Raw genomic sequence first — 17,789 nt, 5'->3', positions numbered from 1 at the left:
GAGTGGTGATATCTTCAGGCTGTTCCAGGTGTTGTATTTAATTTTGCTTTCACCTTTGTAGGTAGTCTCTTTCTTAGTCTGTCTTCAAATGAACCTATTTGGGTGCATCGTATGGGTCCTACCAGGACCCTACTTGATACAGAGTTAATCACAGTCTCATCTATGCCCCCGATATGATTTGGCTCTGTGTCCACACCCAAATCTCATACCAAATTGTAATCCCCATGTGTTGAATGAAGAGCCTGGTGAGAGGTGATTGAATCAGGGGGATGGCTTCCCCCTTGCTGTTCTCGTGATATAATTCTCCCAAGATCTGGTTGTTTGGAAGTGTATAGCACTTCCCCCTTCGCTCTCTCTCTCTCCTGGTCCACCATGGTAAAATGTGCTTGCTTCTCCTTTACCTTCCAACGTGATTGTAAGTTTCCTGATGCCTCCTAGGAGGGAAACTTAAAATCAGGCCTCCATGCTTCCTGTATAGCCTGCAGAACTGTGAGTCAATTAAACCTCCTTTCTTCATAAAAAAAAAAAAAAAGAATCCACCACTCAAGTACTCTGTGCACCCACTGACTTAACACCATGTGAGAGCTGTCAAGGCTTATGGCGTGCATCCTCCAAAGTGGCAGCTCAAGCTGTATGTGGGTCCTTTGAGCCATGGCCAGAGCCAAAGCAGTGGGAATGTGGATAGAACTGTCCCAAGGACATGCAGGGCAGCCGGGCCCTGGTACTGTCCCATGAAATCATGCTTCTCTCATAGGCCTCTGGGCCTGTCATAAAAGGGGCTTCCATGAAGGTCTCTGAAATGCATTTGAGGCCTTTTTTCCATTTTCTTGGATATTATAACTTGTTTGTTTGTTTTTTGAGATGGAGTATTGCTCTGTCGCCCAAGCTGGAGTGTAGTTGCATGATCTCAGCTCACTGCAACCTCTGCCTCCTGGGTTCAAGGTTCAACCTGCCTCAGCCTCCCAAGTAGCTGGGATTACAGTCACATGCCACCATGCCCAGCTAATTTTTTTGTAGTTTTAGTGGAGATGAGGTTTTGCCATGTTAACCAGCCTGGTCTCGAACTCCTGACCTCAGGTAATCCACCCGCCTTGGCCTCCCAAAGTACTGGGGTTACAGGTGTGAGCCACTGTGCCTAGCCTGACTTTTATTTTAGTTGTGCACATATCTCTAGCAAGTGGTTGCTTCACAGCCTCCTTGAATCCTTCTCCTGAAAAAGCTTTTTATTTCTCTGCCACATGGCTAGGCTACAAATTTATCAAGCTTTTGCACTCTGCTTCCTATTTAAATATGTGTCGCAACTTTAAGTCATTTCTTTGCTTATGCATTTGAGTGCAGGTTGTTAGAAGCAACCAGGCCACTTCTTGAACACTTTGCTGCTTAGAGGTTTCCTCTACCAGATTCCCTAAATCATCTTTCTTTAGGTAAGACTTCCACAGATCCCTAGGACATGAACCAAATGCAGCCAAGGTCTCTGCTAAGGCATAACATACTTGACCTTTGTTCTAGTTCCCAATAAGTTCCTCATTTCCATCTGAGACCTCCTTAGCCTGGACTTCCTTGTCCATATCACTATCAGCATTTTGGTCACAAATTTGCTGATCATTTGGTCATTTAACCAATCTCTTAGAAATTCCAAACTTTCTCTCATCTTCCTGTCTTCTCAGCCTTCCAAACTCTTCTAACTGCTGCCTGTTAGGCAGTTCTGAAGTCACTTCCACACTTTCAGGTATCTTTGTAGCAATGCCCCAATTCCAGTCCCAATTTTCTGTATTAGGCCATTCTTGTATTGCTATAAACTGAGACTGGGTAATTTATAAAAAGAGGTTTAACTGGCTCACAGTTTTGCAGACTTTACATGAAATGAAGCATGGTGCCGGCATCTGCTCGGATTCTAGGGAGGCCTCAGGAAGCTTACAATCATGGAAAAAGGCAAAGGGGGAACCAGCACATCATATGTTGAAAGCAGGAGCAAGCAAGAGAGAGTGGGAGGGTGATATGGTTTGGATTTGTGTTCCTGCCCAAATCTCGTGTCGAATTGTAATCTCCAGTGTTGGAGGAGTGGCCTGGTGGGAGGTGATTAGATCATGGTGGCATTGGATTTCCCCCTTGCTGTTCTCACGATAGTGAGTGAGTTCTCACGAGATCTGGTTGTTTAAACGTTTGTAGCACCTCTCCCTTCTCTCTCTTTCTCCTGCTCCAGCAATATAGTATTTGCCTGCTTCCCCTTTGCCTTCCACCATGATTGAAAGTTTCCTGAGGCCTCCCCAGCCATGCTACAGAACTGTGGGTCAATTAAACCTCTTGTTGTGGTTGTTGTTTTTAATAAATTACCCAGTCTTAGGTGAAAACAGACTAATACAGAGTGGGAGGTGCCCGCTCTGTATTAGTTAAATGACCAGATCTCACGAGAACTCATTATCTTTAAGACAGCACCAAGCCATGAGGCATCTGCCCCTATAATCCAAGCACCTCCTGCCAGGCCCCACTTCCAGCATTATGGATTGCAATTCACCATGAGATTTGGCCAGTGACACATATCTGAGCTATATCAGGAAGGCTATCCAAAACATATGACAGATGCCTTTAATCAGTGAGAAAAAAATAAAGAATCCAGTAGAAAAATGGGCTAAAGACTTGAGTTGCACATTAGAAACCTGACTAGCTAATAACCTAGTTTATATTAATATGGTTTCAATAAAATGCCCATTATCTTGAAATAGATTGATATATTTATTCAGCAGCTTATTGTAGCTGCACTGTCTACAAGGTGCAATTTAAAGACATTTAGAGAATTTCTAACACTGATTTTAATTGTTAGTGGAAGTTTAAAGATCTTGAAAATCAGAATGAGATGGACAAGTGACTTCTAGTTCATTCATTTTATCTTAATGTTTGTCAAAAATCACTTATTCTCTGTTCCCTCATCAGTCACAAATTCTTTGATCTACTAAAGCAAGGTATCTATACAAGTGTAATGAAATGTCAAGAGGGAAATTTTAGTTAAAAATATTTGTAAAATTACATAAATGAACATAGCAAATGTTTTGTTATGATGATCCCATCTGTATACTGCATACCTCAAATTATATTTAAGTGATTAAATGTTTTTCTACTTTTCTTTAACTTGGAAATCCAAACTTACCACCAAATAAAAAAATAGCTTTGACAAGGAGAGTTGAATGCAATAGGGCAATTACTAATTTGTACTTTTACATTGGATGACTTTCTGCCTTTTTCCCTCTAATATGTCTCCTACAAAAAATGCTATAGCTCTCCAGCAGTTCTTGGAAATGGTGCATGAGGAGATGGTGCTAGCTCATGAGGAGAGGATGTTAGCTTTTTTATATGTCATTTAAATTTAATCTACAGCCTAGTATCAGCAGAGAGAAAAGACATTACAAAGGCAAACTGATGATGATGTTCTTTGCAAATGACTGTATCACCAGTGATTGGTTATGCCCTCAGGGTAAATTCCTAGCTGTCGGTGCTTTTATTTCATTTTAATAAAATCTTACTCACTTGGGGTCTTGGATGATTGAGGCAGTAGCTCTATAACTACATATAAGTTGCAGTTTTTCTTTTTTGCCTTTTGTTATTGACTCTCAAAATATACGTCTTTGGGTGCTTGTTATTTTTTTTATTGCACAAAGTTCTTGAATTGAGATTGTTTTTCTTCTCTTGAAATTAAAAGTGTACTTGTGAAATATCTGGAAAATCCTATAATAATAGCCTTCCTCCAACTTATTTTGTTAAAAAAAAGCTATCCAAATTAAAAAAAAAAAAACACTGAAAATAAGGTGCTTTTGGGGGGTATACATCTATCATTCTTTAATATTTAATGATAACTCTAAGAGAAAGCTGTAGGAAATTGATTTGTATTTTAGTTCCTTTTTGCAGGGATAACGCATCCTTTGCACCACTTCTAAAGTTATAGCATAACCTATTGAAGTTTGAATTTATAATCTCATGAATTTGTTAAAAGGCACACACCAACATTATGTCTCTCGTGTAGGTAGTTATATCTTTTAATCACAGTAGGGTTGGGTTTGCCAATATTTTTCTGCCCTTGTTTGCTTTTAGAATCAAAGTTAAACTTGTCTCATGAAGCAGTTGGGGATCCTTAACACTTTTGTGATATGAAGAAAAGTTTGAATATTCAGAAAAAGGGGTTTTGGCAGGGATTGAAAAGATTTTTAATTATTGATTGTACTTTTGAAATATTACAAGTCCAATTCAATCGCCTTTCCATAATAATTAAATACTCTCAAGCCAGGTGCAGAGGCTCATGCTTGTATTCCCAGCACTTTGGGAGGCCAAGGCAGGTAGATCACTTGAGGCCAGGAGTTTGAGGCCAGCCTGGCCAAGGTGGTGAAACCCCATCTCTACTAAAAATACAAAAATTAGCCAGTTGTGGTGGCGGGCGCCTGTAGTCCCAGTTGCTCAGGGGGCTGTGGCACGAGAATTGCTTGAACCTGGAGGCAGAGGTTGCAGTGAGTAGAGATCATGCCACTGCTCTCCAGCCTGGGTAACAGAGTGAGACTCTGTCTCAAAAAAAGAAAAAATAAATAAATACTTTCAAACAGGCTGCACATACATACACGTAAACATACTTTAAAAAAATCTATTTGGTGTTATTAGGTGATTGTCTATTTTGGCCATATTTACAAATGTATTGCTATGAAGTATTTACAGTATTCTGTTATTTTTCAAAACTTTTATTTTTTATGTAATTATGTCATTGTTTTCATTCCTAATTTTTTGGTGTGTAATCTTCCTTTTTGTTTATTAATATTGTTAGATTTTGTATACTTTGTAACTTTTTAAAAACTACCTTTTGGACTTCATGTACGTGTAGCATTTTAGTTGGAGCATATGTAGTTTGACACTGATTTTTTAACTTATTCAGTGAGTAATACAAATTTAGGGTTTACGTTAGATGATCAAACATTAGACTTTAATGTCATTTTTACTCTTCATTTTGGAATCTCCTGCATGAACAGTATTAGGAAAAGGAAAAGATGATCATGGACCATACTCATGGGTTCACTTTCTTTGTGGCTGGATTTGCTGACTACCAATGTTTAACCAACTATAATTTAAATATTAAGTGCTTTCCACTGAGGAAAATATACTCAAACAGAATATTGCGTTATCTTTGGGGTTGTGATACCTTTGTAAAGAAATGTAGTTTCCTTAAGCCTTTTACCTTTTCCACTTTTACAGTTTTATGCCTTTGTATTTAACATTCTAGCCTTTGTAAGTTTGGGACTATGTCAGTATTTAACGTTGTTTAGAGACTCATCTGAATTTTTTTAATGCTCATGAATAAAAACATGGCCTTAGCCTATAATCAGAAGCAAGCCTCACTTAAAGAATATTCAGAGTTCAAACCAGAGCTATGTGGATTCCTGTTTTGACTCTTGCTTCTCCTGTTAGTTCAACATTCCTGACTCTGATGACCATGACATACTCAAGGAAAGGGAGCCTTTGCCCAAAAGGATGAGGAATACAGGGCACGATTCCCAAGTTCAGCAGTAGACACAAGCTCAGAGCCTGTGGATTTGTTATGTGCTTGTTGCACTCAAAAGCTTAACCTGCTAAGAGCCAGAGGACAGCTTTGAGAGAGAGAAATTAGGAGTGGCTGTTAGCATGGTGAAAGATTTCTAAACATTGTTAAAATTATAACTTGAATTTAAATATCAAACATTCACTACTCTTTTTAGGAATACAATATTGCATAAATCACACTGCATCTCCATTCTTATGCAATCTTGTGTATAGTTTGACTAATAAAATAATGGCCGACCAAATTTGTGTCATCTCTGTTTTAAATTTCTACCTCTGCTCTTTATCTTCAAGTTTTATTTTACTGCTTTCTTGTAACACAGATTTAAAGGATAGAAATATGATGTATGGCCAAATTCTCATGAAATTGAATGGTCAGAACCAGGTGGATTATATTCATTCTAGCTTCAGAGATGTGTCTTTTTTATTGTTGTTATTGCTCAGCATATGTCCATTCCCAGGGTGGTAATTACTTTGCTGTGATATCTCCAGAAAAAGTCTCATTTAAACTGATGAAATAGATAGAAGGAAGGGTAATAGAGATAGGTGCTCTATATAAGATTGTGCTTAAAAAAAAAAACAACAACACAAAGATCTGCACTATGTAGATTACCTTGTCATATCCTAAAGTTTATTTATTATAAAACCCAGTGATATTGATGACAAAAAGACTATTTGACTCATGGAAATGGTCAATTTTAGCTTGAATCTGGTTAGAATTTTTAAGGCACCTCGTAATAGGTCTTTTTTGTTTTTTGAAGCAACTCTTGTTATCTTTGCTAACATGGAAATAGTGGCAAACATAATTTAAAATAGTGGATATTGCAATAGTTCTAACTTTGAGATCTCTTTACTACTTTGATTTGAATGTGGATGATCTTCATAGTGGGAGTTTCATTTAAACAAATAAGATGATTCCTCTTTCAGGAGGTAGAAAGAAAGCCATGTTGTTTGTTTGAGAGATTTGATTAGAATCTTCCTTCCCATATGTCTTAGTTCATTTTGTGCTGCAATAACAGAATACCCGAGGCTGGGTAATTTATAATGAACAGACATTTATTTGGCTCACCGTTCTGGAACCTGCAAAGTCTAAAATGCCGGGGCCGCATCTGGTGAGAGCCTTTTTGCTGCATCATAATGTGGTGGAAGGCATTACATGGAGAGAGAGCATGCATGAGACAGTAAGCAAGAGAGGGCCAAACTTGCATTTATGACAGACCCGCTCTTGAGATAGCAAACTTGCTCCCAAGATAATGAATCCACTCTTGTGATAATGTCATTAATCCATCCATTCGTGAGGACATTTCCCTTATGACCTACATGTTAAAGGTCCTACTTGTCGGCACTGTTGCCTTAGGGTTGGAGTTTCCAACAAATGGACTTTGGGGGACACATTCAAACCATAGCATTGTAGTTTCTTATTTTTTAATTGTAGTAAGAAATTAGTAGGAGAAAATAAATGGTAAGGAAACTAGCCATTGTCAGGAAATTAGTACATTTTGGATATGGAAGTTGGGGACTCAGTTTTCCATACTAAGAATTATTTTCATGTTTCTTCTTGTGATGTCCAGTTGTCTCTATTAAGCAAAATAGAAGACTCTTTTAACCAGTTAGTTGGTAACTTTGCTTTTTTTCTTTGATTCCTGGAGAAATGGGAGGTATACCATAGCTTCTTTTCTCTTTTATATATAAATAATAATTATGATACTCATAAGAGTTAGATTTATTAAACTTTTAAGTCTAAGTTTATGCTTAAATTGTTTTGATACCAAAGTTGTGAATTCATATTTAATTGTATTTTGTCGTAATTTTGAGTTACAACATTATTGTATTATGTTCTTTTTAACATTTAATTATATTCTTTTTTAATTTGTTAGATACACACAAATCTGTGTTTTTATCAGTCTTCAGAGAAGAGTCAGCTCTTACCATTGAAGACAAATCTATGGTGCTGTTTGAATCCTGGAGACAGTTTTTCTTTGTTAGTTGACAAATACATTTTCCGCGTTCTCTCCATACCCTCTGAAGTGGAAATAGAATGTACCTTAAGGTAAGTCTTGATGAAATGAGAGTAAGAATGTTATTTTTAATCTAATTCCTCAGCCATCACAAATCCTTCGGTAGGAACCAGTAGAAACCGTTAAACTGGAGATAGAGTAGGTGTGTAATGTATGTGTTCACGTGTGTGTGTGCATGTATGTGTGTTTTGTGCACACGCACATGTGTATCTATTTCTGGAAAACATTTGACTTTGGAAACTTACTATGCCTTGATAGCAGTTGCTCCCATAGGTGGTGTCTTTTACCGTCGTATTCAGAATGTATTTTCCATCTAACAGTATTCAATATAGTTAATTTGAAATTGACTACCTTTTCCTCATTTTTTTACCTTTTTGAATTTTATTAAGGTGTTAACTTCCGACTTACACTTGTCTAACTCCTCTTTCTTATAAAAATAGCAGAAAATATAGAACAGAGAAACTGAGGAAATGTATTAGAATAAATATACTGATGTCTGGCTTACAGTTAAAATTCATACACTAGGTTTTTTAGTTTCATTAGAAGATCACTTGGCTTCATTTCAGCTTTTAAATTATAGAATGCATAAACTAGACTTATAGAAGTAGATGGACAGAATTATACGGAGTATGTTCTCTGATAGCAATGGTATTAATTCAGAAACCATTAATAATAGCTACACAAATATACAAATATTTTGAAATTAAATAACACATTTCTAAATTACCCTTGGGTCAAAGAGAAGTCATAGGGAAATTGGAAAACATTTTGAACAGAGTGATATTGAAAACAGCATAAAAATTTGTGAGATGCAGCTAAATTGGCCCTTAGGGGGACGTTTATAGTCGAATGCCTGTATTAGAAGAGAAGACATCTATAAAACCAGTGATCTGTGCTTCTACTTTGGGAGGATAGACAAAAAGCAAATTAATCTCAAAGAAAATAGAAAAAAAGTAAGAAGTAGAAGTCAGTGAAATGGAAAATGAACAAAAAGCAAATCAGTAAAGCTATGGGCTGGTTTGGTGAAAAGATTAATAAAATTGATGAAACTGTAGTAAAGCCTCCCGAGAAAAAAGTGAGAAAACATAAATTATCAATATCAACAGTAGAAGAGGGGATATCATTACTGATACCATAGACCTTAGAAGAATAATGAGGAAATATTATATAAAACTTTATGCCAATGAATTTGGCAGTTGAAATGAATGGGTACATTTCTTAAAAAACAAAATGGATTCAGGAAAATAGACATCTGATGAATTCTATATTTATTTTAAAAATTGAATTCATAATTTAGGTATTTCCCGTAAGGATCTTCACTGATGAATTCTGTTAAACTTACAAGGAAGAAATAATGCCAATGTTATTCTTTTTTCTCAAAAAATAGAAGAGGATATACTTCCCAGCTCATTTTTGGAAGCTTCTATAATTTAGACACTAAAATCAGATAAGATTTTACAAAAAACCCTCAAAACTGTGGACCAATATTCCTCATAATAAAGTATTTACAAATCAAATCCAGCAATATGTAAAAAGGATAATACTCTATTACCAAGTGGGGCTTGTCCAAGGGATACAAGGTTAGTTTATCATATAAAAATCAAAGCAGTTCACCATAACAGACTAAAGAACTATCATTTTAATAGATGCTCAAAAATAATTTTGACAAAATTCAACACCTCTTCATGATTTTGAAATTTTTGAGAAAACAAGGAAAAGAAGGAAACTTTTTTCCTACAAAAAACCTATTAGTGAAATGTTGAAAGTTCTCCCCCTAAGATTGGGAATACAACAAAGATAAAATATGTCAGATTTGAAAAGAAGAAGTAAAACTGTGTTTATTTGCAGATGACATGGTTGTGTGTTTAGAAAATCCTGAGGAATCTACCAAAAAGAAAAGCAAGTCACAAAACGGTGTCTATTATATGATTACATTTATATTAAATTCTGTAATAAGTAAATTAATCTGTTAAATAGAAATTTAATCAATGGTTGTTTCCAAGGGGATTGACTAGTAAGAAGCTACAAAGGAACTTTGTGTTTGGCTTTGTTTCAGCTTTTAAACAAATATGGACATATTCTGTGTCTTGTTAAGGGTGCAGATTATGTGGGTGTATGCATTTGTCAAAACTAATCAAATTTCACACTTCAGATATGTGCATTTCTTTTTTTTTTTTTTTTTTTTTTGAGACGGAGTCTTGCCGGGCTGGGGTGCAGTGGCCGGATCTCAGCTCACTGCAAGCTCTGCCTCCCGGGTTCACGCCATTCTCCTGCCTCAGCCTCCCGAGTAGCTGGGACTATAGGCGCCCACCACCTCGCCCAGCTAATTTTTTGTATTTTTTAGTAGAGACGGAGTTTCACCGTGTTAGCCAGGATGGTCTCGGTCTCCTGACCTCGTGATCCGCCCGTCTCGGCCTCCCAAAGTGCAGGGATTACAGGCTTGAGCCACCGCGCCTGGCCCAGATATTTGCATTTCATATATAAATTATATCTAAAAAATGCTTAAATGTAAGTGGAAAAAAATGTCAGGAAGTTGCTTTTTAGTTAAATGAAATTCATTAACCATTGATTACTACATTAAAATACATGTCTTTTTCTCTTATACATGTATGAAGCATGCTATTTTAAACTAGCTGTTGAAATGAGACATGTAAAGAAGTGATTTTTTTGTTACAATAAACTTTCATAATAGAATTACATAATTTTTTCAAAAATTAGGAAAGTGTGCATCCTTATGAAACACAGTAAGGTCATTGCCTGATAACTTATTTAAACTATTAAATGTCTATTTAAATTTCATTTATATTGATTCAAATTAGCTTATTCCCTTAGCATGAAAGACCAGTGTCTTTAAGGCCAGTGTCATACTTTAAATGTATCAGGTTATGGGATTAGTGAATTTTGTATTTTTTCGTATTGGTGAAACTGAAAATAAACCCACTTTCACAGCACTGTGCTTTTCTCAGGCTATTTAAACCTTGGGTTCTGTCATTTGCTAGAAGGGCTCACAGAACTCAGGAACAGTTTACTTACTAGATTACTGATTTATTACAAGTGCTATATTACAGGATCTGAATTAACAGCCAGGTGAAGAGATACATAGGGTGAGGTCTAGAAGGGTCCCCAGCACAGAAGCTTCTGTTCCAGTGGAGTGTTGGGTTACACCACTGTCCCAGCACATGGACACACTTTGTCTTTTTGGGTTTTTATGGAGGCTTCATTACAAAGGCATGATTGAGTAAATCATTGGCCAATGTGATTAAGTCAATCTCCAGCCCCTCTTCCCTCCCTGGTGGTAAGGCTGGGAGTTCCTACCCTCTAATCATGATTGGTTTTCCTAACAACTAGCCCTTCATCTTTAGAGGCTTTCCAAAAGTCACCTCATTAACATACATTCAGGTACAAAAGATACACCTTTCATTTGTTTTGGAGCTCTAGCCAGGAACCAGAAATGAAGACCAAAATATGCACTTCTTACTGTATCACACCATTACAGGCACATTCTTGTGGTTTCTGTGAGTAGCTAGGTCCTGTAGCTTCTTAATGAGTATTTAGTTTCCTATTGAAGCAAGGACAGTACTTCTGTAGTCAGGTAATGATGAGGTAACCCTGGTTATTAGACTAGAAGCCATGAGGGAAGGTGGGGGCAGATCTTGAATTTGAGTATCATCATGAGAGATGTCTACCCAGGGGAGGCAGCTGCCTGATTTCCAGAGAGGGAGAGTCCATTGTATGCTAGCAAGGGGAAGTGGTATTAGATATGTATTAGATAGGAAGCATTGAAATACACTTTTAGACGTTTCTTGATATCATTGGGATTTTCCCGTTTTTTGAACTAGCTCTGTTTTGCAGGGTCGACCACATAAAAACACTGCTTACTGTTGTACAAGCTTTACATGTATGAACTTTTTATTCTCCATAATAATGTCTATGAGGACTAGGTATTGTTAATATCCCTATATGACAGATGAAGAAATTGGGACACAGAAGGATTAAGACTTGCCCAAGGTCACAGCTTAATACATGGCAGAGGTGGGATCCAAACTCAAGCCAACTGTTTCCAGAGTTGATGCTCTTACCAACTACCCCTTGCTGTATGAGAATGTTTACTATAGCACTCATTTGAATTGTGAAAACACCTGCAGAAAGGCTAAATGAATTTGGTGTAGTCCTATAATTATATGAAAGAGAATGAACTAAGAGAGAGCTCAGGTTAAAACATGGATAAATCTCCCCACCATAATATTGAGGTAAAAAAACCAAAAAGGTTATGAACATATAAAACATACGTAATTTCTATAAAATAATGGATGCATACATACAAATAATGAAAGTATAAAGACATGCATGGGAATAATAAGCATCAAATTCAGGTTAATGTTTACTTTTGGAGAAGGAATGGGAGGGAAAGGAGCAAGATTGAAGCTGGCATGGAGAGGGCTTGAATTGTATTTGTAATTAATCTGGAGCAAGTATGAGAAAATGTTTCTATTGGGGTGGTGGATACACAAGTATTTATATTCATAGATATGTAGATAGACTACATATATTCTCTGTATTTTTGCATGTTGAAATATTTAAGACATTAAAAAAGAATAGAAAAAAAGTTTATATGCTTTGTAGAAGTTGTTAGGACTCCTTTGCCATAATTCTTTTCTTCCAACCGGTGTGAATTTAAGAGAGGGACCTGAACCATAAACCAACCGTAGAAAAGCTTGTCATTTCTTTAGTTTTTCCTTTTACTCACATTAAAATGTTTTTTATATGGTATTTAGATTCTGTATAATTAGTCCTACTCATTACCTATTTTGAAGGAACATTGAAGTCTATACATGTCAGTTCTAGTTTGTTCATTTTTCACTCTTTTCTCTACATATGTATCTGTGAAATTATTCTGCCAGGAGTACCAAAACCCACGCTTTTTTGAGAAGTCAAAGAGAAAACCAAATAAGAAAAAAAATAGTTGGTTTTATATTTTAGTAAATTAAATTATAGCACATTTCACTTAGAAGCACTAATATTAATTCTTCCTCCCCAATAGTGGGTGCTTAGTAAGTGTTGGTTTTTTGAATGGATTAATGAAATATCTGAGGATATTAAACTGAGTGATAATGTGATAAGTATAACATTTTGTTTTCATAGCTGAATTTCATTGCTGATGAGGAAGTATGACCTTTTCACTCTAGGGAGATTATTTATTTTAAGACACTTATGAGGAAAGTAAAGTAAATCCTTTGCTATACTTAATTAGTTTTTTTTTTCAAATTGTTGAAAATCTAAGTACGTAGATTCCATATAAATACTAATTTTGATCACTGATATTGAAGAAACAACAAAATGTTAAGGAAAATGTCATGATAGTATGATAATATGCAAGTTTTGAATTCATTTATGATTATTTAAAATGTATTTTTAGATCCAGCTCATTTGTAATAGTAGCATATTTTATATTAAAGATATGAAAATGCATAACATATTTAAACAAAATTTGGAATATATTTGAAAGACTTAAGAGTAACTTAATTGCCAAAACAATCTTAGAAAAGAAGAAAAGAGTTGGAGGGTTCACACTTCTTGATTTCAAAACCTACTATGAATCTACAGTAATCAGGACAGTCCTGGTGTAAAGAAAGACGTATAAATCAAGGAAATAGAATTGAGGGTCCAGAATTAAATCCCCACATTTAGGGCCAGTTGGTTTTTGACAAAGGTGTCAAGACAATTAAATGGGGGAAATAATAATCTTTTCAACAAATGATGCTGGGACAACTGGATATCCACATGCAAAAGAATGAAGTTAGACTCTCGCTGCATACTATATAAAAATTAACTTAAAATGGATCAGAGGCCTAAATATAAGTACTAAAACTATAAAACTCTTAGGAAAAAACAGGTATAAATCTTTGTGACCTTGCATTAGGTAATGGTTATAACACCAGAAACACAAGCAAACAAAGAAAAAGTAGATAAATTGGACTTCATTACACTTAAAAGTTCTGTGCTTCTAAGGACCCAGTTAAGAAAGTGAAAAGACAACCACAGAATGAGAGAAAATGTTTGTAAATCACATATAGCAGACTTACATTCAGAATATCTAAAGAATTCTCAACAATGCAAAGGCAAACAACCCAATTTTAAAATGCATAACTGATTTGAATAGACATTTTTCCAAAGAAGGTATACAAATGGTCAATAGAACATGAAAAAATGTTCAACATCATTAGTCACAGGGAAATGCAAATTAAAACCGCAGTGAGATACCACTTCACATCCACTAGGAAAGCTATAATCAAAAATGTAATAACAAGTGTTGGTGAGGTTGTGAAGAAACTGAACTATTATACATTGTGGTGGGATTATAAAATGGTATAGCCTTTTTGGAACATATTCTGGCAGTTCCTCGAAAGTTTAAACATGGAATTACTATGTGGCTCAGCATTTCCACTCCTATGTGTATACCCAAAAGAATTGAAAACCTGTGTCCACATAAAAACTTGTGCATCGATGTTCACAGCAGTATTATTCATAATAGCCAAAAAGTGGAAATAACTCCGCTGTCCAGCAACTGTTGAGATAAACAAGTATTATGTAGTCATACAGTAGAATATTATTTGACCATAAAGAGGAATGAAATATTTACATATGCTACAACACAGACGAATCTTGAAACATTATGCTAAGTGAAAAAGCTAGACATGAAAGACCACATACTGTATTTCATTTATATGAAATATCTAGAAAATGCAAATCTATAGAGACAGAAAGTAGATTAATGGTTGCCAGGAGCAGGAGGAAGAGGCAATGGGAAGAGACTGCTAATGCATGTGGAATTTCTTTTTGAGGTGATGAATACGTTCTAAAATTAGATATTGGTGATGGTTGCACAACTCTGTTAACATACTAATAACCACTGGATAGTACACTTTAACAGGATGAATTTTATGGCTATATGGATTATTTTTCAATAAAGTGATTATAAAAAAGGATAACTCAATTACCTTTATTAGACTACATTTAACTTTCCAAGTTTTAATTTTTTATTTAAAACATTCTGTAATGATGCTTTATAAATCCTGTGATAGTTGATTACTCATACAAGTATTTGAAGATAAAATAAAAATATATATCACAGTGACAGTGTTCGATATTTAAATAAATGTGTAATAGAATAATTTGTGCTTGTGCTTTTTTGAATGAAATGTTAAATAGAATTTTGTTCTGAGTTTTTTTGTTATTGCATTTATTGTGGGTAACTATTAATACAAGTTACATATGGACTATAGAGTGTGTATGAATTTATCTCAGACTTATGCCAGAATAGAAAATAAACTAGAAATGGAGTTGACAGTGTTACTTAATTCCTAATACTATAAATTGTGAAAAATCATTACTACTCTTGAATGTTTATTAATGTTTTTCATGTTAAATATTAAGAAAACTTGAAAAAAATTATAATTTGGAAGTACATATGTAACCTATGAGTAAAATAAAAATGGGTCTGGGTATTGTAGTGGAGTGAACTTTCATAGATAGGACAATCAGACATTTCCAAGATATGTTTCCAGCACCTGGCACAGTGTCTGACACATAGTAGAAGTTTTAAAAATATTGATTGAATGAACAAAAAATGTGATGCTGCATAGTAATTTACTCTAAGTAAATTTGCTCTTTTGGCTGATTCTTGCCATTGAAATTGAAGGCTGCCTTTGAAGGAGATTATTCCCTGTGTAAGAAATACTGAAATGAACAAATAAAACAAGTGGTTAATTAGACTCTTCTCAGCTAGACACACTTCTAAAATCTTATGTCTTTAGTTTTTAAAAATTCACATTTAATGAGGACAATTTACACACAGTAGAATTCATCCCTTTTAAATGTGCAATTCAGTGCACTAAAAATGACAATATAGTCATTTAAAATACTACTAGAGTGAGATATAGAACATTTCCATTTCCCCAGATGTTCTCTCATGGCTCTTGGTAGTCTGTCCCTTCACTCCACCCCTAATGCCTGGCAACCTTTAATATGATTTCTGTCCCTGTAGCTTTACCTTTCAGGATGTCATATAAATGGAGTAATACAATATGCCTTTTGTGTCTGCCTTCTTTCACTTAGCAAAATGCCTTTGGGATTCATCTATATTCTTGCACACATCAGTAGTTCACTCCTTGTTATTCCTGAGTAGTATTTCATCTGTAGTTTCAAATTTTCAAGAAGACAAATTTGTTGGATCATGTCTATGCATACCTAAGTAATAATAACCCAACAACTTTGGATGATCTTACTGCATATTGCAGGAGTATGAGGTAATTGGTTCTGCTGGCATGTCCTACATGTGACCATGGATGTTCCTGTTCCAGAACATTTAGCTTGCAGCCATACTACAAGTTTGGGGATATCTCATAAGTAGCTCTTTAATACTTCCCTGAACTTCGGTAGCAGTTATGTGTCAACTTAAACTCAGAATTTTATTTATTTTTTCTCCAAGCGTCTAACTAGCTTAACTGATGCCCTTGCAGTTTACATTTTCTCTCTAGAGGCTGAGTGGTGATCTTAATTTTTGTGGGCCATCTAGACAAATATTAAATAAAGAGCTCTTAAGCCTTAAGAAAGATGGCTGACACACATCTCAAAAATAATTGTGGTTTCTAGGCCCATGATTTGGAAAGATTGATGTATTTTATGGCAATACAGCAGGTAGGAAATAAAGAACATATTCTAGTCTATATACTTTATTCTAATATACTATAATCTGCTTTTTTGTTTTTGCTAAGTCTGAGAAAAGGGACATAGCTTAGATATAGTTCTAAGGCAGCAGAAGAGTGTTAAAATTAAAGACAGGTTTCTATTTTATCTTATAGAAATAGTCAAATGCTTGATGAAGATAATATATTGAATGAAACACCAAAATCCCCCGTGATTAATTTACCTCATGAGACTACTGGTGCCTCACAACTGGAAGGAAGCACAGATATAGCCAAGACCCAGATGACTCCCACAAATAGTGTGGTGAGAAATTTGAGATCTCATCCATTTATAACATGTTCTTCAAATTATGATGAAGGCAGAAAAGACAACTGAAATTAGGCCTATTATGATAATATTGCTAGCATTTATCTACTTTTGCTGATTTTAAGTTAAGCTCTAGAGAATATGGCAGTAATCCAACACTTAATAGAAATAATTTCTTTGTTCAAGAAATTTGATGAACTCAGTCTACAGTTGCATATGGGTATTTTAATGGTAGTGTTCTGCAAAGCAAGTATTTTGCAAATTCATTAAAGACGTGTTTATTTTTAGTAATCTATAGGTGCCTGTTTAGTCTTTCCTAGGTGAAAATAGAGACTTTAGTAAGCAGCAGCGAATCCTTGCCGAGAGGAAAAGAATCCTTCCAGCTTGGATGTTAGCAGAACATTTAAGTGATCAAAACCTTTCAGTACCAGCAATCAGTGGAGGTAGGTTTTTGTTTCTACTAATGCTGACTTTCAAGAAAACAGTAAATAGAATTTGAAAGCTTTTCTGAAGAAAAACTATAAACTATTTCTATGGAGATAGAGGTTGTGTAAATGTATAGCTTAGCCTAGTTGTTTTTAGTTGTGAACATGAAGTCTAATTTAAAACATAGGCTATTACTTTATGCCATTTATCAAATACCACCCTATTTTTTTTTTCATTTAACAAGTGCTATTATGTGATATATATATCACATATATATCTCAGTTTCTTTATCCACTCATTGATTGATGGGCATTTGGGCTGGTTCCATGTTTTTGCATTTGCAAATTGTGCTGTTATAAAAGTGTATGTGCAGGTGTCTTTTTCATATAATGACTTCTTTTCTTCTGGGTAGACACCCGGTAGTGGATTGCTAGATCAAATGGTAGATCTACTTTTAGTTGTTTAAGGAATCTCCACACTGTTTTCCATAGTGGTTGCACTAGTTTACATTCCCACCAGCAGTGTAAAAGTGTTCCCTTTTTACCACATCCACACCAACATCTATTATGTTTTTGATTTTTAAATTATGGCCATTCTTGCAGGAGTAAGGTGATATCGCACTGTGGTTTTGCTTTACATTTTTCTGATAATTAGTGATGTTGAGCATTTTTTCTTATGTTTGTTGTCCATTTGTATATCTTCTTTTGAGAATTGTTTATTCATATCCTTAGCCCACTTTTTGATAGGATTATTTGTTTTTTTCTT

At 35.2% G+C, this 17,789-nt stretch overlaps 1 protein-coding gene across 1 annotated transcript in view; it reads left to right on the top strand.

The window, feature by feature from the left end:
• The window catches only part of APLF (aprataxin and PNKP like factor), a gene marked incomplete at its 5' end in the record, with an annotated part of 101,982 nt that overhangs the window by 30,676 nt on the left and 53,517 nt on the right, over positions 1-17,789 (top strand). The window contains 3 exon segments of the mRNA XM_017853795.1: positions 7,446-7,618; positions 16,448-16,595; positions 16,909-17,041. Coding sequence (XP_017709284.1) covers positions 7,446-7,618; positions 16,448-16,595; positions 16,909-17,041 — 454 coding nt within the window.

This window comes from Rhinopithecus bieti, unplaced genomic scaffold, assembly GCF_001698545.2.
Source record: "Rhinopithecus bieti isolate Rb0 unplaced genomic scaffold, ASM169854v2 scaffold_36315, whole genome shotgun sequence".
NCBI lineage: Eukaryota > Metazoa > Chordata > Mammalia > Primates > Cercopithecidae > Rhinopithecus > Rhinopithecus bieti.
The sequence above is the reverse complement of the archived record's forward strand: the minus strand, read 5'-3'. Positions and strand labels throughout refer to the sequence as shown.